This window comes from Pipistrellus hanaki (assembly GCF_964339955.1).
Source record: "Pipistrellus hanaki genome assembly, chromosome: 1".
NCBI lineage: Eukaryota > Metazoa > Chordata > Mammalia > Chiroptera > Vespertilionidae > Pipistrellus > Pipistrellus hanaki.
The window spans coordinates 91,755,143-91,779,487 of record NC_140503.1 but is presented as its reverse complement, the minus strand read 5'-3'; the positions used below and the strand labels follow the sequence as shown (position 1 = coordinate 91,779,487).

Below are 24,345 nucleotides of genomic sequence, written 5' to 3'. Positions count from 1 at the left end.
CCTCTCCCGTGCACAAGTTTCATGCACTGGACCTCCAGTATTATTGAAATGAAAACAGAAGGTAAGAAACAGGATCATGTGACAGGCTACAAAAGAAAACCTCTACTTTCCAGAAACATTAATGTGTGAAAATAAATGTTTTTGTAAGAATTTTTGTTTGAGAATTTTTAAGTGATGCCTTTGCCTTTAACATTATTTAGCCTCTAATGAGCAATACAGTAAAACTTCCAGAACATTTGAAGTTTCAAAATAATATACAGGTATCACAAACTACCCCTTATAAAGTTACCTAGCTGTACTCTTTTTGTAGGTTGATGTTTCTAAAATGTAAATGCTAATATAACAATTTCCACAAAATAAGCCATGTGCAAATAATTTCCCACTTATTAGCTAATACATATTTTCATTAAAATTACTTAAATCTAAAATCACACATCAAATTAATTGGGAGACTAACATTTTCTAGTGCAATGTGGGGTGCTAAGTTTTCTCTATAGCTTTTGTTCAAATAGATCCTCTGAAGAAATGCAAATATAGTTATATTTGTTTTTAAAATATTTATTTACCTTTATTATCGAAAGTATTACAAATGTCCCCTTTGTTTGTTTACTCATTGACCCACTCCCCCCACTTCACCACCCTATTGTCTGTGTCTATGGGTTTTATAAAGTTCCCTGGTTAATCACTCTCCACCCCTCCACCACCACCTTCTCATATTTTTTCTTTTTCTATAAGAGACATATTATTATCATATAATAATATTCATTTTATAAGTAATGATTCAGAAAATGATGTGGAATAGGAAGTTGAAATGATGGAGACCCATTTTTCTTTTCTGTTCTCATTCATACTGTAGGTTCCCTCTTCCCTCATGCTATATTCCCTTGCTGACTCCACATCACCTCTCAGCATTTCCTATCTGGAGTTCCATTTCTACTTCTGTTTTGTAAATAATGTCTTCATCTTATTTCCTAGTGCAAATTGTACCTCTATATCCTTTTTCATTCTTAACTGTGCAAAAGAGGCCAAATCATCAAAAAGCTGAAGTGTTTTTAGGTTGTACATGTATTCTGATAAGGAAATTTTGAATGTGCCATATTATAGTAACTTGATATACCTTAGTCAAAGATTAAAACTCCAATAAAATATCATTTACAAATGGAAAATTTCTCCGGATTCATCTGCATCCTAAAAGAAAGCAAGGAGTTCTAATCATTTGTGCAGATCACATGTTATAATATTTATTTCCCTGTATGCTATAGTATTCAAGGTGTAGGAAGATAACAAATATTTACCACTGTGAATTCTTAAGTGCTCTTTTAGATGGTGTTTGTATTTGAAAGCTTTCCCACATTCAGTGCACTTGAATTTACGATTGCCTCCAGACTGTGTCACATGTCTCTGTAAAAAAGAATGGGCATTTTATTTATAAAGCAAAAACATAAAGAACACTCAATTTACTAAAATGTTCTGGTGATTATTTTGTTTCTGAAAGGCCTCAAATTATAGCAGTTTTTTGTAACCTAATGCTTGAAATATTAGCACAAAGGAGGGTGATACTGGGAACAGAATTTTGACATAGAGAAAAATCTACACTTCTAATTTAAAGTATCAGCAATAATAGTATTTGGCAAAAATTATATATATATATATATATATATATATATATATATATATATATATATATATATATTACTAGGAACTGTAGAGGTTAGCCCTCTAATTTGCAGATAAAAAAAATTGAGGTCAAAAACATTCAATAACCTGTCTAAAGCAGTTACTCAATAGAAGAACAAGAGCTCCTGAATAGGAGATAAGGCTGGGCATTTTTTTTTGTATTTTATCCTCTTATATGTTTCTAAATTGTACTTTAATCTGATGATTTTAAAAAAGTTATTTTCCAGCCAAATATGATTATAATAGCTTTATGTCTGATTCATCAAATCTCTACTTTATGTATTACAAATATATCCTACACCCATAATCTTAGAAAAACATTGAATTGATTTGAGCTGGCAAAATGCCTGACTTTGTGAATATTGGGGCCTGGGATACAAAAGTGTTAAGAACCTATGGGAAGAAGTTTCTGAGACACAGCTACTTCCTTCACAGCCACTTGCCTGGAGGAGTTGTACAGATTTCTTGTTTCAAAATTGCAGTCTCTTCTTAAACCAGCTCTCATATCTTGCTTGGGGTTATAAAGCTCTAAATAAAAAATAACTTTCCCTGCCCCCAAAAAACAAACAAACTCAAAATTGCTTGAATTGAATCAAATCCTGCTCAAAAACCTCCAAAGGATTCCCAGCAATACAGATTCTGGGTCTACAGATTCCAAGTTCTTAGCTCCCGAGTTTGAAGGCTTATTCTTTACCAGTTCTCTAAAAGTTCCTGCCTTAGTCATTTTTTTGAGTCTGTTTTATACACATACAGTGCTCTTCTTTATCTCCTTGCTTTGATTTATACTATTCCCAATTTCTTGGCTATGTTTCCTTTTAATTATTACTTTTAAAATTCCACTTATCTTTCAAAAGCTTAACTCAAGTACTACTCGCCTCATGCTCACCAAAACTAAAATGTCCTTTCTTTTGTCTTTCATGTAGGAAGGAAAGAAAATATGTACTTACTATGTATCAGGCCCTACTTCATTCAAACCCATGGCTTAAAATACTGAACATATGATGACAATTCCCAAATTTATATCTTTAGACCTTTCCCTTCAACTCCAGACTCTTATTGCCAATTGCTTCCTGGACATTCCTTGATATTGGAAAGCGATAGGCATCTGTTAACATGACAAACATTGTTCATACACTCTTAACTTCTATCCTGAAAATCAGTTTCCTTCTTTAGTGTTCCTATCTTTGTAAACAACACTCATTTTTTTATTGCCTAGGCCCTGAACTTTGAAGTAATCCTCAAACCCTCTCTTTTTCTTATCTCCTTACCCATTCCACCAGCAAGCCAAATGAATACATTCTGAATCCATCATTCTTCATTAGGTGATAGTCTGTCACCACCACCAAGTTTAAATAATCAACTACCCCTGGCCTGGACTTCAGCAATAGCATCTCCCTGCTTCCATTGTTGTCTTTCTTGACCTATTCTCTACCCAACAGTCAGTGTCCCCTTAAAAAAAAAGTGAATGCCTGGCTGGTATGGCTAAGTGGTTGAGCATTGACCCATGAATCAGGTCAGTTTGATTCCACATCAGGACAGCTGCCTGGTTGCAGGCTTGATCCCCAGTAAGGGATGTGCAGGAGGTAGCTGATTAACACTTCTCTCTCATCATTGATGCTTCTCTCTCTCCCTCTCCCTTTAAAGAAACAAACAAATAAGTAAAGTTAAAATTCAATATCCTTCAAAGGCTTCCCTATCACACTTTGGAATAAAATCAAAAGTCTTATTTATGGCCTATTCGAGCAGCTACATCATCTGCCTCCCCATACCTCCTGGGCCTTATCTTCTTTCTCCCCTTTGTTCACACTGGCTCCTGACTGTTCTTTGGTGGCATCATACAGATTTCTGCCTCAAGGTCTTTTCACGCTCCAGTCTGCTCCCTTTGAGGGGAATGTCCTTCCCTCCATCATTCCATGACTGGCTTCTTCATTTCATTAAGGTTTTAGTTCAGATGGCACATTCTCAGAAAGGTCTCCTATTCTCTAACAAACAGTGACTTTCATCACTTTCTATCCTCTTATGCTATTTTTCTTCATACTACCTGTTTTGGATATTTTTTATCTGTTTCATATCACATTAGTACAAGGTAGTGCAAAAGTTGGTACACAGTTGTTCATATGGAAAACACAGTAATAAATAATAATCTACTAGTTTAATGATAAAAGAATAATATGCTAATCAGACCAGATGTCCTTCTGGACGTCCTTCCTTCCAGACAAAGCTGCGGTGTGTGGGGGCTGCGGCAGAGGTGGCCCTTGCAGTGGCAGGGGACAAAGTCTTTGCACAAATTTTGTGCATCGGGCCTCTAGTACAAGAATAAACTCTATGCTTTGCATACTCACAACTGAAAACCTACTTTTGTACCACCCTACTGTCAGGGATTTTGCTCATCTTTTCCACTATTGTGCCTTTAACACCTAGAACAGGGCCTGACACATGATAGAAACTCAAATATTTGTTGAATGAATAAATGAATATGACATGGGAATGCTTACCTTTAAGTTGTGGCATGATTTTCAAAAGCCAGCATGCTAGACATTCTACCTCTAGTTTGCATCCTTATAACTAGTTTCCAAGACATTCCAATTATTGATATATTTTTGTACTTTATTGGTCCCCAAATGTATCACAATTCCTTTCTGACCTTAGTTTGACCACATACCTTTATATATATACCTATTACCTTTGCACCCATCAAAAAGGGGGTTTCATGCTCATCAGAGATCTTATGATTTTATAATGGCATCTCCTGTTTTCACTACCAGTTCTGTCTCTCCTTTGGAGATCCTTTCCTTTGACAAAGGCCCTTGGTATAGAGAGTATATGGGGACGGCAGTTGTAGGATAAATCTGCTCCCCAAATGTCATTGAATAGGCTCTTTTACCGAGGCCCATCTATCCTTTGGTTACCCAAGGACTCTCAGATAGAAAGAGCACTTGTCTGTATTGTTTCTAATAAGACTATAATAGGGTCAGATGGACAATAGATGGTGCTTGTCCTCAGCAGTTTCTTCTCTGCACCAGTTTTCTCCCTTTGGTACTCTCTCCCATTTCAAGTGCTCCTTCACACACTTAATCATTAACCTATCTAGGCAATCCTGGTCCTATAGTACCTGATTTGCCAGTCCCCAACCCCCAGCTTCTGTGAGTATTATTGCTGAAGTCCTGAGAACACAGGCTGACCATGTTCAATTATTATTTTTCCATAATTTTTTTGCTTGGTATTTTGGTTTGTCTATCATGTTAGCAAAGGGTCTAATGTGTTCTCTATGGGACAGATGACTTAAATTAGGTACAATCATAGGGCAAAGTTCATAGAGACTCATGTATATAGATATTTTCTTTCATATAAGAAAATGGACATGTGCCCCAACCACAACATACAGCCTTGACATAGCCCCTGAAGTTGAATACTTGATTTTTTAAGTTAGATTTAATGATATTCAATTGATTGTTTATAGTTGATAGTTATTAAGACCTTATAAAAGAAGTATAACTGGGAAGATTCTTTTACTTTAATCCTTAAGTATAGAGCCAACAGTTTACATGTAACCTAATACTTACAGAGTAATCTTGGTTTATACCTCTAGAAATTGAGGTAAAGTGACATAGAAGTAGAATAAACCATATGAAAATAGAGTCTTCAGAATAAAAATGTATTGGAATCTAAACTTTAGATTCTCAGAGAAAGCAACTTCCCTTATTCACTATAGCTTACACTGAGAATAAAGAGTCAGTGGTTCACAAAAAAATAAAACTTTATCATTATTTTCCTTTTAAATTTGGTTAGTAGTAAGTCATGTGGTTTATGTAATCAATATTTATTTTCCTACACTGAACATTTTAATACAATGCATTATTAAATCTAGTTATAAACTTGAGAAATATTTGTTACCAGAGGTTCAGTGCATGAAATTCATTGTCCCTCAGCCCAGCCTGCACCCTCTGCAATCTGGAACCCCTTGGGGGATGTATGACTGCCAGTTTAGGCCCGATCCCCCTGGGCAGTCGGACACCCCTCTCACAATCCAGGACTGCTGGCTCATAACCACTGCCTGTCTGCCTGCCTGCCTGCCTGATTGCTCCTAATCGCTTCTGCCTGCTAGCCTGATCACCCCCAACTGCCCTCCTCTGCCAGCCAATTTGGTTCTGATTCATCAGTTTCTATGCCAGTCAGCATCAAAAGCTCTGCCTCCTAGGCAACAATTGGCTTCTCACACTTCACCCAGATTTGGTTCTGATTCATCAGTTTCTATGCTAGTCATCATCTCTGGGCCTATCAGCAGGCCTGATCAACAGTCGGGGTGGAGGTCTGGAGAGAAATGGAGATGTGGCTGCTGGCCAGATCTAGAGAGAAAGAGAGAGGCAAGTACTGATCAACATCTGCCACAGAGGCTATGGATCAGAATCTGCTTCTCTCTTCAGGCCTCTCTCCAGGCCTGATTCACAGCCTCCTGCTGCCATACCAGCACTGACTGCAGGACTGACTTCCTGTTGGTCGAGCCTCTGGTCGTGAAGGACCCAGGGTTTTTATATATTAGGAAAGTATAAGCAAAATAATTAAATTGAGATGAAAGGGATCTTATCTGAAAAAGAAAATACTTATTGTAGTTACCTTTAAAATCATTATCACATGTGATTTGTAGCTCAGAAATAACCAGATAATTATAAGAATCACTTTAATTTTTATAAGCCTGCATATAAGACATTATCTAGCACATCTTTTTCACTTTTAAGTATATTAAAACCCTTTCCTTTTATGGAGAGATGAATTCTCAACATTTGGAGAGCTAGTGAGCTTAGTTATTTCACTTACTTGATCTCTTCCTGATTTATGTGATGTCATATGACGTTCAAGTTGGGTTCTGTATGCAAAGGTGTAACTGCACAAAGAGCAACTAAAGTTATCTTCGTTCTTTTCATGGCGGTATTTAATGTGTTCTTTTAGAGAGGTAAAGCGTTTATAGCCTCTATCACAATACGGGCAGGTGAGTAATTGGGAAAATGCATCTGGTGTTCCTGTAAAAGAAAGATCATAAATTTAAAAATTAAAAAAAAGTTGGCATAGTATATAACTGCCTAACCATTATGATATATATTCGAAACTCATATAATATTGGATGCCAACTGTAATTGAAAAATAAAATGTAGGAAAAAAATATTACCAAAGCTACCAGTGAGTCCTCCTTAAGCTCGATACAAGATATTAGGCTGCCCAGTTTATATTTGATCCTCAGAACAATATAATGACACTCTATTTTATAAGAACAAACATGAATAAGGCTCAGAAAGATTATATAAATTAAAAGTCACACAGCCAGTAAATGACGAAGTCAGAATTCAAATGTTTGCTGTCTACTCTCTCTCTCTCTCTCTCTCTCTCTCTATATATATATATATATATATATATATATATGTAAAAATATATATATTAGTAATATATATATATATATATATATATATTTTTTTTTTACTAAACTCTAATTCTTTTCTTCTTTTATATGGTCAGACAAAAACAAGAAACAAAAATAAAATTAGCATGTAGATTACATTTGTAAATGTATACATATTAATTGACTTATATACCAAAACAAAATCTTTTTATAGGTAACAATGTCATTATTTATTTAATGTTCACTCTTTCAAATTTCAAAATGAGAGTTACTGTCATCAGAGAGTAAGTAGTACATAGCTAGACTATCTTCGTATGAATCATTGTAGTTAGGAGGCCATATAACCATGTTTAGATAAAAAAAAAAATGCATGTATTTTGGAGGGAGGGTGTATTAGTAGGAGCCAGATCTAGGCTTGGCCCATAAATACCTCTTGTGCATGGTTATTCATCTTCTTTACCATACTGAAATACAATGAAAAATTATCTGTATAATTTTATATGAAGAGAATAGCTTTCAGAAAAAAGGTATTATGCATAAACTGGGTTTCACTAAATGTACTATATGTAATTTTGGAAACATGTAACCTGAAAATCCTAAAATGTAAAATACTTTGTCAATCTTTATTATTGAGAGTATTACAGATATTCTTCCCCATTTGTTCCCCCTTCATCCAGATCCCACCCCACCCCAGTTCTTTCCCACTCTATTGTATGTGTCCAGTTAATGCATATTTGCATATGAGATCTTTTTTTCTTGCCCCATCTACCCCCTTCCCACTGAAAATTATCAGTCTGTTGCATTTCTATGTCTCTGATTCTATTTCATTCACCAGTTTATTCTGTTCATTAGTTTTCTTATTAGTTTATTTTAATTTTTAGAATAAATTGTTGATATATATTTTTTGCCACTTTATTGTTCATATTTTTTATCTTTATCTTTTTCTTCTTCTTCCTCTTCCTTTTCATTTTTCTCCTCTTCTTAAAAAATACCCTTCAACATTTTATGTAGTACTGGTTTGATGGTAATGAACTTCTTTAGCTTTTTCTTGTGAATCTGACCTTCAATTCCAAATGATAGCTTTTCTAGGGAGAGTAATCTTGGTTACCACTTCCTTCTGTCCTGCATAGTTTCTGTGGAGAAATCAGCTGATAGTCATATGGGTACTCCCTTATAGGTAATTAACTGCTTTTCTCTTGTTGCTTTTAAGATTCTCTCTTTGTCTTTAGCCCTTGACAACAGCCTGGGGGTTCACCGGTCCTCCAGTGTCCACAGTGTTCAGTGCACGCGTTTTTGTCCTCTGCCAGGACTATAGCCCTTACCCTATCCCTGTGAAATCTGACCTTTCCATGGTTGAGTGGAGAGCTTCTTTGAGTCCAAGTGTTCACACCACCTGGGACTGGTGTTTTGGGGCTCACAGCTGCTCAGCGGTTGCTGTGATCCGTGATTGTGGAAGAAGTTCCTCAGAACTGCTAACAGAGGGAATCTCTAAAGAGCAACCCTTTTGATCTGATGCAGGGATAGCCTGAGAGTTTCAGGGGTGTGCGGTCTGTTTGGACTTGCCCACCAGCCTCTGCAAACCAGTTGAGTGTCACAGAGAAAAAAAGCTAGAGAGGCCTTAGAGTCCTGGAAGTCAACCCAGAAACACTGCCATCCAGAGGCTGAATTACAAATTGACCCTAGTATAATAAAAAATAAAAATAAATAAATAATAAATAAATACCAGAAATTAAGACACCACCTGCTTTAAAATCAAGACTGGATTACAACATTGAGGAGCAGTGAAATGCAGGGAACTGAAATACTGTCTGGACTGGGAAACAGGTGTGCCAAACAGAATGATAGAGGAAGGGAATGACCTTTATTACTGCACATTTTTTTTTTAATTTTTAAATTTTTGTTTTTATTTTCATTATTTGCAACATTTACTTAAGAAAGTATTTTTCTTCTTTTTTCCTCACTTGATTTTACCTTTTAACCTTTTTAATTATTACATTTTTATTTGTAATCAGCATTATTACTACTACTATTTTACCTTTTTTAATTAATTAATTAATTAATTTATTTATTTTTTAAAAAGTCATTTTATTTGCTCTTTATTTTACTTTGGAATTAGTGTTCTACAGTCTATTTTCACCTTTCATTCACCATTGCTTTATTCTATCTCAACTCAACCTTTATGCTATCACTCTCTTCCTAATATTTCCCCTTTTGGTGACCTGTTTATCTTAACCCTTTCCTCCTCTAGATTTTCCCTATTCTTTCTGTTTACCTCCTGCTAAAATTTCACCCTACTTATATATCTAATATCCAACCCCCTGCTTCAAGTCCATACACACCTCTCTTTTTGCTGTCCTAAATTAAAAAAATTGTTTTTCTCTCTGTCCTTTTGTAGTTGTTTGTTTGCATGTTAACTATATCAAAGTTTTATGATTTTTTGTGTGATTGTTTTTCTAATTCTTTTTGTTTGATTGTATGTTTTTGTTTGCTGTGTTTTAGTTTGTTTTTTACTTCTGTTTTCCCTTTCCTTGCTTGATATTAGTTGGTGTTGTAGGTTGTATTAATCTCCAGGTACTTGTTGCTGGCATTTGCTGTGATTAATGGTTGCTCTATTGGAATTTCCTCCCATATATATAATTTGCTCCTCTTTTCTTAGTCTCATTTTAGTCTCTTTTTTTCCCTTCTCCTTTTCCCAATTTCATTTTGAAACTCCTTTTTCCCCTTCCTTTTTGCACTTCTTTCTCTCCTACCCCCTAATTTGCTTTCTCTGGTGGTCACCATTATTGGAGGTTATTAATATCGAGAATACATCGCTGTTCAGTGCCTTGTGTGCTGTAACTGGCTGTGTTGTATTTTGTTCCTTTAATCAATGCAGGAGGGAGAGAACTACAAAACCAGACATCCTGAGAAGAGAAACTATGGGGAAACAAAGAAACAGCTTGCATATGAAAGAAAAGCAGGCATCACCAGAAAAGGAAGTAAACGAATTAGAGACAAGCAACCTATCAGAGCAAGAATTCAGAGAAATGGTCATAAGGTGGCTGAAAAGAATGGGAGATAAATTCGACAATATGAGTAAGAACCAAGATGAAATGAAGAAGAACCAAGAAGAAAATGAAAAATGACATCGCTGCTGTAAAGAACTCAATAGAAAGCATCAAGAGTAGACTAGAAGAAGCAGAGGACCACATCAGTGACCAGAGACAGATGGAAAAAAATACCCAAATAGAGCAGCTTCTAGAAAAAATAATTAAAAAGCAGGAGGAGAGCCTAAGGGAACTTTGGGACAACACATACATACACACACACAAACCAACAACATTCACGTAGTAGGGGTTACAGAGGGAGAGGAAACTGAGCAAGAAATAGAAAACCTGTTTGAAGAAATAATGACAGAAAACTTCCCTGATATAGGGAAGAAAAAAACCACACAAATCCAAGAAGCTTAGAGTCCCAAGCAAAATGAGCCCCCCCAAAAAACTGATGCCAAGGCACATTATAATTAAATTGGCAAACACCAATGACAAAATAAGAATCTTAAAAGTGACCAGAGAGAGACAGAAAGTTACATACAAAGGAACCCCCATCAGACTAGCAACTTATTTCTCAACAAAAACTCATCAGGCGAGAAGGGAATGGAATAAAATATACAAAGTCATGCAAAGGAAGTGCCTGAATCCAAGAATACTGTACTCAGCAAGGCTATCAATCAAAATTGAAGGTGAAATCAGAAGCTTCACAGACAAAAAAAGACTGAAGGAATTTATCTCCACCAAACCAGCAATGCAAGAAATGCTAAAGGGTCTGCTGTAAATTAAAAGAAAAGAAAAAGAACTAGAAAGCAAAGAAAGAACACAGGGATATAGAGTAAAAATGCAACAAATAAGTACATATCAACAACTTTAAATGTAAACGGATTAAATTCTTCAATTAAAAGACGTAGGGTAACAGATTGGATAAGAAAACAAGACCCATATATCTGCTGTCTACAAGAAACCCACCTCAGAAAAAAGAAAAAAAAAAAAAAAAGACGCACACAGACTGAGGGTGAAGGGATGGAAAAAGATTTTCCAGGCGAATGAAAAAAAAAAGCAAAAAAAAAAAAAAAAAAAGCTGGGGTAGCAATACTTATTTTTGACAAATTAGATCTCAAAGTGAAGGACATAACAAGAGATAAGGAAGGACACTTCATAATACTAAAGGGAGCAATCCAACAAGAAGAAATAACTCTGGTAAACATGTATACACCCAATGCAGGAGCACCCAAATACATAAAAAAAAAACTCCTGGAGGATACCAAAGGAGAGATTAACAGCAATACAATCATAGTCAGAGATTTTAATACCCCACTATCACCACTGGACAAATCCTCTAAACCAGTGTTTCCCAAAGTGTGGTATGCGTACCCCCAGGGGTACAGGAAGAGTTTGGTGGGGGTACACATTGCACCGGAGTTTGGTGGGGATATGCACTGCACCGTGCTTAGCTGCGCCTAATTCTACGTTCTCATGAGTACGAGGGGTACTCAGTGTTACTAAAATTATAGAAGGGGTGCACATATGTCAAAAATTTGGGAACCACTGTAATCAGCAAAGAAACATCAATCCTAAGTGACTCACTAGATCAGATGAAATTAATTGACATCTTCAGAACATTTCACCCCAAAGTCACATGGACACTAAACTGCATGCTATTAAACAATGACTGGGTTAGCAGAGAGATCAAGAAATAAAAAAACATCATGCAAACAAATGACAATGAAAAGACAACAATCCAAAATCAATGGGACACAGCAAAAGCAGTCTTGAGAGGGAAGTTCATAGCTTTACAAGCCAACTGCAAAAAAAACAAGAAACAATGGTAATAAATTACCTAACCCTAAAGCTCAAAGAGTTAGAAAGAGAGAAAGAAGAAAAGCCCTGTGTAAGCAGAAGGAAGGAAATAATTAAGATCAGAACAGAGATAAACAACATAGAGACCAAAGAAACAATACAAAAGATCAACAAAACCAAGAGCTGGTTCTTTGAAAGGATAAACAAGATTGATGAACCTCTAGCCAGGCTCACCAAGAAGCAAAGAGAGGGGACCCAAATAAACAAAATCATAAATAAAAGATGAAATAATGCTGAAATACAAAGAACTGTTACAAAATACTTCGAACAACTCTATTCCAATGAACTGGACTTCCTGGAGGAAATGGACAGATTCCTGGAAAAATATAACCTTCCAAAACTCAATCAGGAAGAATCCAAACAGTTCAGTAGGCTAATCACTATTGAAGAAATTGAAGCAGTCATCAAAAAGCTTCCAGCAAACAAAAGCCCAGGGCCAGATGGCTTCACAGGAGAGTTTTACCAAACATTCAAGGAAGAACTAAAACCTCTTCTCCTCAGATTATTCCAAAAAATTCAAGAGGACGGAAGCCAGCATCCACCTAAAACCAAAACCAGATAAAGAAAACCAATGAAAGAGAACTACAGGCCAATATTTCTCATGAACATAGATGCCAAAATCCTCAAGAAAATTCTAGCAAATCGGCTCCAGCAGTACATCAGAAAGATCATACACCATAACCAAGTAGGATTTATCCCAGGAATGGAAGGATGGTATAATATCTGCAAATCAAAAACGTGATACATCACATAAACAAACTGAGAGATAAAAATCACATAGTCATATCAATTGATGTAGAAAAAGCATTTGACAAAATCCAACACTCCTTCTTGATAAAAACTCTCAGCAAGGTGGAAATAGAAGGATCATACCTCAATATAATAAAATCTATATATGATAAACCCACAGCCAACATCATACTCAATGGGCAAAATCTAAATCCATTTCCCCTAAGAACAGGAACAAGACAGAGATGCCCACTCTCACCACTCCTGTTTGACATAGTACTGGATGTACAAGCCATTGCAATTAGACAGGAAGAAGAAATAAAAGGCATCGAAATTGGAAAGGAAGAAGTAAAATTGTCCTTATTTGCAGATGACATGATATTGTACATAAAAACCCAAAAGACTCCATCAAAAAACTAATGGACTTAATAAATGAATCCGGCAACGTAGCAGTATACAAAATTAACTCCAAGAAATCTATGGCCTTTCTATACACCAATTGTGAACTTACAGAAAGAGAGACTAAAAAAGCAATCCCATTTACCATCGCACCAAAAAAATTAAGATACCTAGGAATAAACTTAACTAAGGAGGTAAAAAACCTATATGCAGAAAACTACAAGACACTGAAAAAAAAAAAGATAGAGGAAGACGTAAACAGATGGAAGAACATACCATGTTCAGGGACTGGTAGAATCAACATCATTAAAATGCCCATACCACCCAAAGCAATCTATAGATTCAATGCACTCCCCATTGAAATGCCAATGGCATATTTCACAGACCTAGAAAGAACTCCTCAAAAATTTATCTGGAATAAAAAAAGACCCCAAATAGCTGCAGCAATCCTGAAAAAGAAGAACAAACTAGGAGGGATCTCAATATCAGATTTCAATCTGTATTTCAAAGCCACTGTTCTCAAAACAGCCTGGTACTGGCACAAGAACAGACATATAGATCAATGGAATAGAATAGAAAATCCAGATATCAACCCAAATCACTATGCTCAATTAATATTTGACAAAAGAGGCATGAACATACAATGGCGTCAAGACAGTCTCTTCAATAAATGGTGTTGGGAAAATTGGACAGATACATGTAAAAGAATGAAACTAGATCACCAACTTACACCTTACAGAAAAATAAACTCAAAATGGATACAGGACTTAAACATAAGACGGAAAACCATAAAAATACTACAGGAATCCACAGGCAGCAAAATCTCAGACATATGCCGAAAGAACTTCTTCACTGATACTGCCCATAGGGCAATGGAAGCTAAAGAGAAAATAAAGAAATGGGACTACATTAACATAAAAAACTTTTTCACAGCAAAAGAAACTATCAACAAAACAAGAAATCCCACTGTATTGGAGAACATATTTGCAAATGTTATCATTGATAAGGTTTAATCTCCAACATCTACAGACAACTTATACAACTTGATAAAAGGAAGATAAATGATCCAATAAAGAAATGGGCAACAGACCTAAATAGAATCTTTTTAAAAGAAGACAGAAGGAAGGCCAAGAGACACATGAAAATGCTCAAAGTCATTAATTATCTGTGAGATGCAAATCAAAATGACAATGCGGTACCATCTCACGCCTGTCAGAATGGCTATCATCAACAAATCAACAAATAACAAGTGTTGGAGAAAAAGGAACACTCGTGCACTACTGGTGGGAATATAGACTGGTGCAGCCACTGTGGAGAACAGTATGGAGTTTCCTCAAAAAACTGAAAATGGAACTCCCATTTGACCCAGTAATCCCACTCTTAGGAATATATCCTAAGAAACTGGAAACACCAATAAGAAAGAATATATGCACTCCTATGTTTATAGCAGCACAATTTACAATAGCTAAGACTTGGAAACAGACTAGGTGCCTGTCAGCAAATGACTGGACCAGAAAACTATGGTACATCTACACAATAGAATAGTGTGCTGCCATAAAAAAGAAGGAATTCTTACAGTAACCTGGATGGAATTGGAGAACATCATGCTAAGTGAAATAAGCCAGTCAATGATAGAAAAATACCACATGATCTCACTCATTTATGGATAATAAAGAAAATTATAAATGATTGAATAAAAGATAGATATAGAGACAGTAAATCATCAAAATAGAATGTCAAATTACAGCAGGAAGGTTAGAGAAAGGTGGGGGAGATAAGAGATTAACCGAAAGACTTGTGTGCATGCATATAAGCATAACCAATGGATGCAGAACTCTGGAGGGTGAGGGCATGTATGGGAGTGGGGTGGGGAGGCAATGGTAAGATATGTACACATATAATACCTTAACAAAAAATGAAAAAAAAATTACTGCTTCAATTTCACTAGTTGTTATTGGTCTGAATATTCAGGTTTTCTGATTCTTGCTACCATCTTGATTCCTTAATGATTATTATTTAACTAAGTTTTTCTTTTTTTAAAAAAAATATTTTATTGTTTTTTTACAAAGAGAAAGGAAGAGGGTCAGAAAGTCAGAAATATCGATGAGAGAGGAATATCCCCACTGGGGATGTGCCCACAACCATGGTACATGCCCTTGACTGGAATTGAATCTGGGACCTTTCAGTCCACAGCCGAAGCTCTATCCAATGAGCCAAATTGGTTCTGGCTTAACTAAGTTCTTCATATTTGATTTATTTCTTCAAAGGAATAAGTTCCCTAAGTGACATCACCTCTACCTTCAAATGGACCACCAAATAAAATTTCATAACATTATAAAAAATGTTTCATAAATATGTATTACCTTTACTGAAATTCAAGTTTGTATAAATTAAATATCTTGCTCAAAGACCAGCCTACATATAATAGACTGAGCACCTAACTCAACAAAGCTAGGTAAATATGCTAAGATATGTATCAAAATATGAATATGAGTATTTTATTTAATATATTAAAAATCAAACAACTAAACCCCCCAAAGTTTAGGGTGATATCCTTCATTAGTAAGGCAACTGGTATCAGAGAGTTTTCTGTTGGTGTTGACTCTAACATGACCCACTTCTTTGAGAACTACATTAGCCACATGATGAAATTCTTTGGAATCATATTATTTTGTCTAGTATGAATTTCCTATTTGTACTAGCAAGTGAGAAGTCAACATTTGACACATTCTCCTTGCCAGACAGCTAGTCCATCCTATCTATAATGGCAAAAGTCAGAGTCCACTATTGTAAGTGTTCATTATTGGCACCACAATCACAATAACTTCCATCACTCGAACTCAAGCTGCTTATACTCATAGTGTTAGAGAGCTGTCTGCTCTCATTTTTCATATCTTTTTTTTGCCTTCATGATTAACGCACTAATTAATAAACAAAATACTAATACTTTGTAAAATGACAGGCTGCTTATATAGGGTGTCCCACCAAAAAAAATATATATATACAGGAACTTTGAATAATTATAAAGGCAACTGTTTATTAAAAAACATGTCATTTTCAAAATTGAGCTATCAGCTGTTAAAGTGTGTATACTTGGTACACCTTGTATTTTAACAGCAAGTAATTACCTTCATAAATCAGTATCGAATTTTTTCACATATATAAAATTTGAATTTAATCTTTATGTCACTAGCATGTATAAAAGAATAAAAAAGTACATCTAACTGTTTGACATAATAAGCAAGTTATAGAATGCAGGTTTAAAAGTTAAGTGAAAGTTTTGTTTCTAATTTTGAAAATATTGTATTGCTTTTGAAAAAAATACTTTTTTTTTTTTTTTTTTAGGAATAAAGGCTTGTCATATAAGGAAAATATATTTTAGAATTCATATAATAAATTTAAGGTAGAAAATGAATACTACTAAAAAGACAACCTATTTGGACATTTAAAAAACTTTCTATAAATTATGTATGCATCTGTGACCAATGATATACTTATTAAAAAAGTAAAAATGTTTTATATCTTCCTCTTTCTTTGGTAGTTAGCATAAAATTTCAGACTGATAGTGTTACTTGATATAAAATATTTGAAAAATCTTGATTTACTCCCACTAACTCAAATTTGTGAAAATCAACATACTGAAATAAAGTTTGCCTGTTCACAGCATAGTAAGTGAACATGGAGGGCATGTTTAACTGTTAAACATGGAGGGCCTGTTTAACCTGCTAAAACTTTAGAAATTTAAGAGTTTCTGAAGATAATATCTTTTTATATTTATGTGAAATACTCTATTAGCAGTATCTTATGTAATAAAAGCCTAGGTGGCATCATGTCCTTGTGTGACGTTGCCACAATATGGCCACCACAAGATGGCCATTACAAGATGGCTGGCAGGGGAGGACAGTTGGGGGCGATCAGGCTGGCAGGGGAGGGCAGTTGGGAGCGATCAGACTGCCAGGGTAAGGCAGTTGGGGATGAACAGGCCAGCAGGGGAGGGATCGGGCTGGCAGGGGAGGGCAGTTGGGGGTTATCATGCTGGCAGAGGAGCAGGTAGGTGTCAATCAGGCTGGCAGGGGAACAATTAGTGGGCGATCAGGCTGGCAGGCAGAAGCAGTTAGAGGCAATTAGGTAGACAGGCAGGTGAGTGGTTAGGAGCCAGTAGTCCTGGATTGTGAGAGGGATGTCAAGTTGCCACAGGGATCTGGCCTAAACCAGCAGTTAAAACATCCCCCAAGGGGTCTCAGATTTGAGAGGGTGCAGGCCGGGTTGAGGGACAACCCCCCTGTGCATGAATTTCATGCATCAGGCCTCTAGTATATATTATACTGTACTAGAGGCCTGGTGCATGGATTTGTGCACTGGTGGGATTCCTAGGCTTGGCCTGCACCCACTCTCAATTCAGGACCCCTTGGGGGACATTTGACTGTTGGTTTTGGCCCAGTCCCTGCAGGACAGGCCAACGGACCCCACTGGTGCACAAATCTGTGCACCAGGCCTCTAGTATGCATATAAGATCTTTGGTTAATCTCTTTCCCCCTACCCCCTTCCTTCTGAGATTCATTAGTCTGTTCCATGTTTCCATGCCTGTGCTATGAACGTCTTCCTACTGGTGGTCAGTGCGCATCATAGCTACTGGTCGAATGGTCAATTAGGCATAAATACATTCCTTAAAGTAAGGAATATATGAATTAAAAACATGTTGTACTAAACCAGAATGGTTTGGGCCTCAATTCTAATGGGATTTTACTGTGTTGATTTGTAACACTGAACTTTACAAGGTTTAACCTTATTTGATCTATGCAATGGAAGATTTCTTTAGTTTTAATTGTTTTCTTTCACCAAAGATTTGTGAGTACCATTTTGTTATGTATATATTTTATACATAGATTTAAAATTTTTCTATTTCCTTTTTATGTTTATTTTAATGTTCTGCTTCTATAGGTGAAATGTTACTACATTTTATTTAAGAGAAAAAACAACTGAGAAATCAAAGTGGAAAAGTAGGGCCTTATCTCTATATATAAAAGCCTAAGCGACCATTAGGCTTGATGCCCTATGAACACCAGGGGGTAGATGCTCCGACCAGTAGCTTTGATGTGCACTGACTACCAGGGGGCAGATACTCAATGCAGGAGCTGCCAAGCTGCAGTGACTTGGCAGCTGTGGTTCTTGGGTGACACACCTGGAACCAGAGAGAAGGGAGCCCGATTCTGGGGTGTATCACCCAAGAACTACCCTCTCACAATCTGGGACCCCTCAGGAGATGTCAAAGAGCAGGTTTTGACCCGATCCCTGCAGGCCAGGCTGAGGGACCCCACCAGTGCATGAATCCGTGCACGGGGCCTATGGTCTTATATAATAAAAGGGTGATATGCAAATTGACCCTAAAGTGGAACCACCAGGAATGACTGGTTGCTATCACATGCGCTGACTACCAGGGGGCAGACACTCAATGCAGGAGCTATCCCCTGGTGGTCAGTGCGCTCCCATAGGGGGAGATCCTCTCAGCCACAAGCCAGGCTGATGGCTGCGAGCGCAGCGGCAGTGGTGGGAGAGCCTCTTCTGCCTCCTCGTCAGCACTAATGCTGTCCTACTGCAGGTGGACATCCCCTGAGGGCTCTCAGGCTGCCGGAGGGATGTCTGACTGGTAGCTTAGGCCCGATGCCCCAGAGAGCTGAGGGACTCCCCAGTAGCATGAATTTTCATACACCTGGCCTCTAGTGTGTGTGTGTGTGTGTGTGTGTGTGTATAAATATATATATATATATATATACATATATATATATATATATATATATATATATATATATATATATATATATATATATATGGCTAATATGCTAAGTGTCCAACTGTTGGACTGGTCTCTATGATGTGCACTGACAACAAGGGGGCAGATACTGAATGCCGAAACTGCCCAGCTTCAGTGACTTGGCAGCTGTGGTTCTCGGGTGATGCACCCTGAAACCAGAGAAAGGGAGCCTGATTCCTTGTGGGGCTGCACAATTCCACCTTTGGCCATGGGTTATGCTGTTGCTGGGGCACTGTTGGCCCCGAATCTGGTTTACCACACACTGTATTTGCATTCCACACCCTGTATGACAGCAACTTTGCAGAGTGTCCTCTTGCACTCCTGGACCTCTCAGGGATGTTGGAGAGCCAGTTTTGGCTCGATCCCCACAGGCTAGGCTGAGGGACCCCAGCTGCTGGAGGGACCCCGCTCACTCCACAGATGCTGGGGAGATTGGATCCAGGGTGCATCCGGCCCTTCTCGCCCAGTCCTGTCCCACTGGCCACCTTCCAATTAATTTCCTTTCAATGTGCAGAATCCATGCACCTGGTCACTAGTAGGATTATAATGCTAATAACTACAGACTCCAAATATACAAACATTGATAAGCAGCACACCATCATTAAGCTGAAATGCAGTGTTCCCAGAGGCAATAATCTATAGTGTTCATAAATGTGAACTTTTGGCACACTGGAAGAAACAGTTCTGAAGTACCCTACTTCTAGTTACTTTGCCATTGATTTAGTTACAAAAAAAAATCTATCTACTCTAGATTTAAACTTCTGTTTGTTCTCTCCCCCCCCCCCCCATAGTTTATTCCTGATTTAAGGAAAGTACAGTTGACTCGGCAATAGAATCTATTTGTTTTTTATACCATCTTTCTCAATTTCCTTCAAAAAATTTAAAGTTGATTGATACAATACCATTTACATTAGCACCAAGAAATTTGAAATACTTAGGTATAAAACTAACAAATATGTATGAAATTTATATGAGGAAAACAGCAACACTCTGATGAACAAAATCAAAGAACTAAATAATTGAAGAGATATCCCAACTTTATCAATAAGGAGACTCAATACAGCCAAGGTGTCAGTTCTTTCCAACTTCATCTATTGATTCAATACAATCCCAATATATATCCTAGAGGGTTGTTTTATGGATATTTGTAAACATTCTAAAGTTTATATGGGGAGCTATCAGATCCAGAATAGAAAACACAATACCGAAGAACAAAGTCAGAGGACTAACACTACCCAACTTTAATACTTACTATAAAGTTATAATAATCAAGACATGTGGCATAGATAAATGGATCAATGAAATAGAACAGAGAGACCAGAAATAGATCTCCATAAATATAGTCAACTGATCTTTGACAAAGGAGCAAAGGCAATACAATAGAGCAAAAACAATTTTGTCAACAAATGTAATAAAACTGAACATTCTCATTCTCATGCAAAAAATAAAATTAATTAAGACACAGACCGTTACACCATTTACAAGAATGAACTTAAAATGGATCACAGACCTAATTGTAAAAATTTAAAACTGTAAGACTCCTAGAAGACAAGAGGAGAAAACCTATATGACCTTGGTTATGGTTGATGCCTTTTTAGATACAACATCAGAGGCACAATTTATACAAAAAGTAACTGACAAGCTACATTTCATTAAAATTAAATGTTTCTGATCTGAAAAAGATATTATTAAGAGAATTAGAAGACAAGCCACAGACTGAGAAAAACTTTTGCAAAAAACACATCTACTAAAGGATTATCCAAAATATACAAAGAACTCTTAAAACTCAATAAAAAATCAGATAACTGAAAAATAGGCCAAAGACCTTAACATACAGCTTACAAAAAAGGATACAGATGGCAGATAAGTATGAAAAGATGCTCCAAATCATGTCATCAAGGAAACACAAATTAAAACCACAAGAAACCATTATACACATATACAATGACAGCACCAATACTGGTGACAACATGAAGCTACAGTAACTCTCATTCAATGTTGTTAGGAATGAAAACTAAAACAGCTACTTTGGAAGGCAATTTGGCAGTTTCTTATAAAACTCTTACCATACAAATCCAGCAATTGTGCTTCCTGTTATTTACCAAAAGAAACTGACAACTTATGTCCCTACCAAAATCTGTACATAGATATTTACAGCAGTTTAGTCATAGTTGTCAAAATGTGGAAGGTGTCCTTTAGAAGGTGAATGGATTAATTATCTGTGGTGTATCCAGACAATGGGATATTATTCAACACAAAATAAATGAACTATCAAACCCTAAAACAACATGGAGGAATCTTAAATTCAGATTTCTAAGTGAAAAAAGTCCATTTGAAAAAGCTACATACTATATGATTCCAATGAAAACATAAAGATCAGTGATTGTCAGGGGTAGGGGAGAGGGGGAAAATGAATGAATGAATAGGCAGAACACAGAAGAATTTTTAGGTCAGTGAAACTACTCTGTATGATATTATAACGATAAACACATGTCATTATGCATTTGTCCAAACACATAGAATGTACATCAAGAGTAAACCCTAAGGTAGACTATGAACTTGGAATGATTATGTTTTGTCAATGTAGGTTCATCCTTGGCAAAAAAATAGTACCATTCTGATGAGTTATGTTGATAATGGGAAAGGCTTATGAATGTGTGGGGGAAAGGGCTATATGGGACATCTCTGTATCTCTGTCTCAATTTGGTTGTAAACACACAATTGCTCTAAAAAAAAAAAAGCCTTAGGTTATTTGACTTTAAGCTACATATATCCATTAAAGTGAGACCTGGAAAAATCAAATCATATTAGGATCTTACAACTTAATATATTCTTAAACATTCTAAGTAATGTCCTAGTATTTGGTACAGATTTTACATAAATTTCTTAGCAAGTTATTTCCATCTGTTTCCAGTTCATAGAAGAATGTTAGAATGAATGACAGCTTATTTGTTTTCAAATTACAAATAATTTCTTACTATATTTTATCACTCTTTATACAGTGGTTGTTCATATCAGAATGGACTAAAGTAGATAGAGAAAAACCATTTGTCTCCAAATTAGTATGTTTTGACGCAGACAACCATGTTTTGCTTGCTAGAAGAATAGTGGAAAAGAATCAATGGATAGTGTGGGTCATCCTAGTTTCCATTTCCACTACTTGCTGCCATGTTAGTGAATGGAAACCAATGTTCAGGCACTGTTTTAAGCATTTCATTTGTAGTGGCATTACCACTATATATATTAGATGCCACTAATATTACACTATACTGATATCATGGACAATGTTCCATTAATGAAAGAGATTAATCTCTAGCCACCTGCAATCAATTTTGGCTTTGAAAAATGTTTCCTATAGTAGGATAGTAGGTTCCTACAGTAGAGTAATAGAAGTAATCCTTTAAAGATGAAAACAAAAACAACTGTGAAGCTCCATTTACCATTTTCATCATGACCACTGGCTTCTGGTGTGCCCTGCCTCTGGTCCTCTTCAGGTGCCTCAGGGTAAATGACAGCAGTATCTTGTTGTTGCAGGAACTCTTCAACATTAGGATCATGGTTTTGTTCATTTTCTGCATCTGAATCGCATTCATCATCTTTTACTAAAATAAATGCATACTTTATAAATAGCAATTTCACCACCAAGTTGTTACCAAGTTTTTCTAAATGAGGAATTGTTTATCTTGAGAGAATACAAGATTGTTCTTAAATTTGTAGAAAATATTTACTGAGTATTAAAAACAATATTCAGTCATTTGTTATAATTGATTAAGAAATAATTTTAAGTCTCGCTGGTGTGGCTCAGGGGTTGAGTGTTGAGTATGAACCGAAAAGCTCCCCTAACCCCTTTCGATTCCTGGTCAGCGCACATGGCCGGGTTACAGCTCAAGACCGAGTAGGTAGTGTGCAGGAGGCAGCCAATTAATGTCTCTCTCCCATCAATGTTTCTAACTATCCCTGTCCCTCTAAAATTAATAAAAACATATTTAAAAAGTCATCTTTAAAGCAAATTTAAAGTATTATAAAAGTCTTCACATTTTCACAATATTTTTTTTAAGTTTCAGAATTGTATTTCTATTCCATTTTACTGATAAACAAGATATGGAGAAAGTTAATACAGTTGGCTGAATTTCTAGCTTTTCAGTCAATGTTAAAGCAAGGAAAAAAGGACAAGAGAAAACCTTAGTTTTCAAACCTTAGCAACCTACTGTGTCATTTTACTCAAGAGTTGTGCCTTAAAACTGAAACAGTCTCAGTGTAAACCACTCTGAAGTATAGTTCAGTTATATGACTTCTTAGGAAATAGTTTTTATAGTTATCCATATGTAAAAAGAGTTCTAATAAGAGTCAAAATACCAAGTTGACAACATAGCTTCTCATCACCTCTAGAGAATCATTGATCTGCTGCTTTGTGCATACCCCCTACTAGGAACTGAGCCCACAAACTGGGCTTGTAACCTTGACCAGAATTGAACCGAGGACCCTTCAATCTGCAGGCTAATGCTCTATCCACTGAACCAAACCAGCTAGGATAGAGACAAATATTTTATAATTTATAAAAATTAGATTAGATAGAAATAATCTTAACCTTACTATTTGAATAATCTATATTTAAAAATATATTTATTTATACTTTATTCATTCCTCATTATTTTAATTTATATATTCATCATAAAAGAAATTTAAAAATTATTAAATTTATTGGGGTGACATTGATATTAATAAAATTATATAGGTTTCAAGGGTAAAATTTTGGAATACATCATTTGTATATTGTATTATATGTTCTCCATCCAACGTCAAGTTTCCTTCTGCCACCATTTATCCCCCTTTACCATCTTCTATCTGCCTCCAACCCCATTCCCCCTGGTATTCACCATACTGTTGTCTGTTTCTGAGTTTTGTTTTGACTTAATCCCTTCACTTATTTTACCCTGCCACCGAACATCTCTCTCCTCTGTTATCTGAATCTTTGAGTCTGTTTCAATTTTGATAATTTTGTTCTCTAGATTCCACATATAAGTGAAATCATATGGTATCTATCTTTCTCTGACTGGCTTATTTCACCTAGCATAATACTCTTCAGGTCCATCCTCAAAATGTGCATTGATACATTTATTTGAATTAGAAAAATAAAAAGGCACTTTTATTTTCTGACAGAATTCCAGATATTGAATGAACTAAGTTTCTAGTTATCAGGTATTGACCAAAATAGAGTTAGTTCATGTGATAAGATAAAAAAAATATAAAAATGTATTGGAAAAAGGTAATAAAGTTAACAATATTTAAATTTCCCCCAATCATTTCTGAATATATTAAACTAGGTTCCTCTAAGTGAGGAGAAAAAAAAATAACAAAATCCAAAACCAGATATCATTAGTCCTTTGATAAGTACTTGTAAAACTTTTTGGTATATGTCCCAGAAAATGAAGGTGTGAATGATG

At 36.1% G+C, this 24,345-nt stretch overlaps 1 protein-coding gene across 12 annotated transcripts in view; it reads right to left on the bottom strand.

Annotated features, from left to right (window-relative positions):
- ZEB1 (zinc finger E-box binding homeobox 1) overlaps window positions 1-24,345 on the bottom strand; it is a 225,142-nt gene that overhangs the window by 14,125 nt on the left and 186,672 nt on the right. For 10 of the 12 annotated variants that reach the window (XM_084875671.1, XM_084875669.1, XM_084875660.1 and 7 more), the window contains 3 exons: window positions 22,342-22,503; window positions 6,493-6,695; window positions 1,296-1,401 (listed from right to left, as the gene is read on the bottom strand). In XM_084875671.1, coding sequence (XP_084731797.1) covers window positions 1,296-1,401; window positions 6,493-6,695; window positions 22,342-22,503 — 471 coding nt within the window. The remainder of the gene's footprint in view (window positions 1-1,295; window positions 1,402-6,492; window positions 6,696-22,341; window positions 22,504-24,345) is intronic. The other 2 variants (XM_084875665.1, XM_084875663.1) reach the window with 1 other exon arrangement.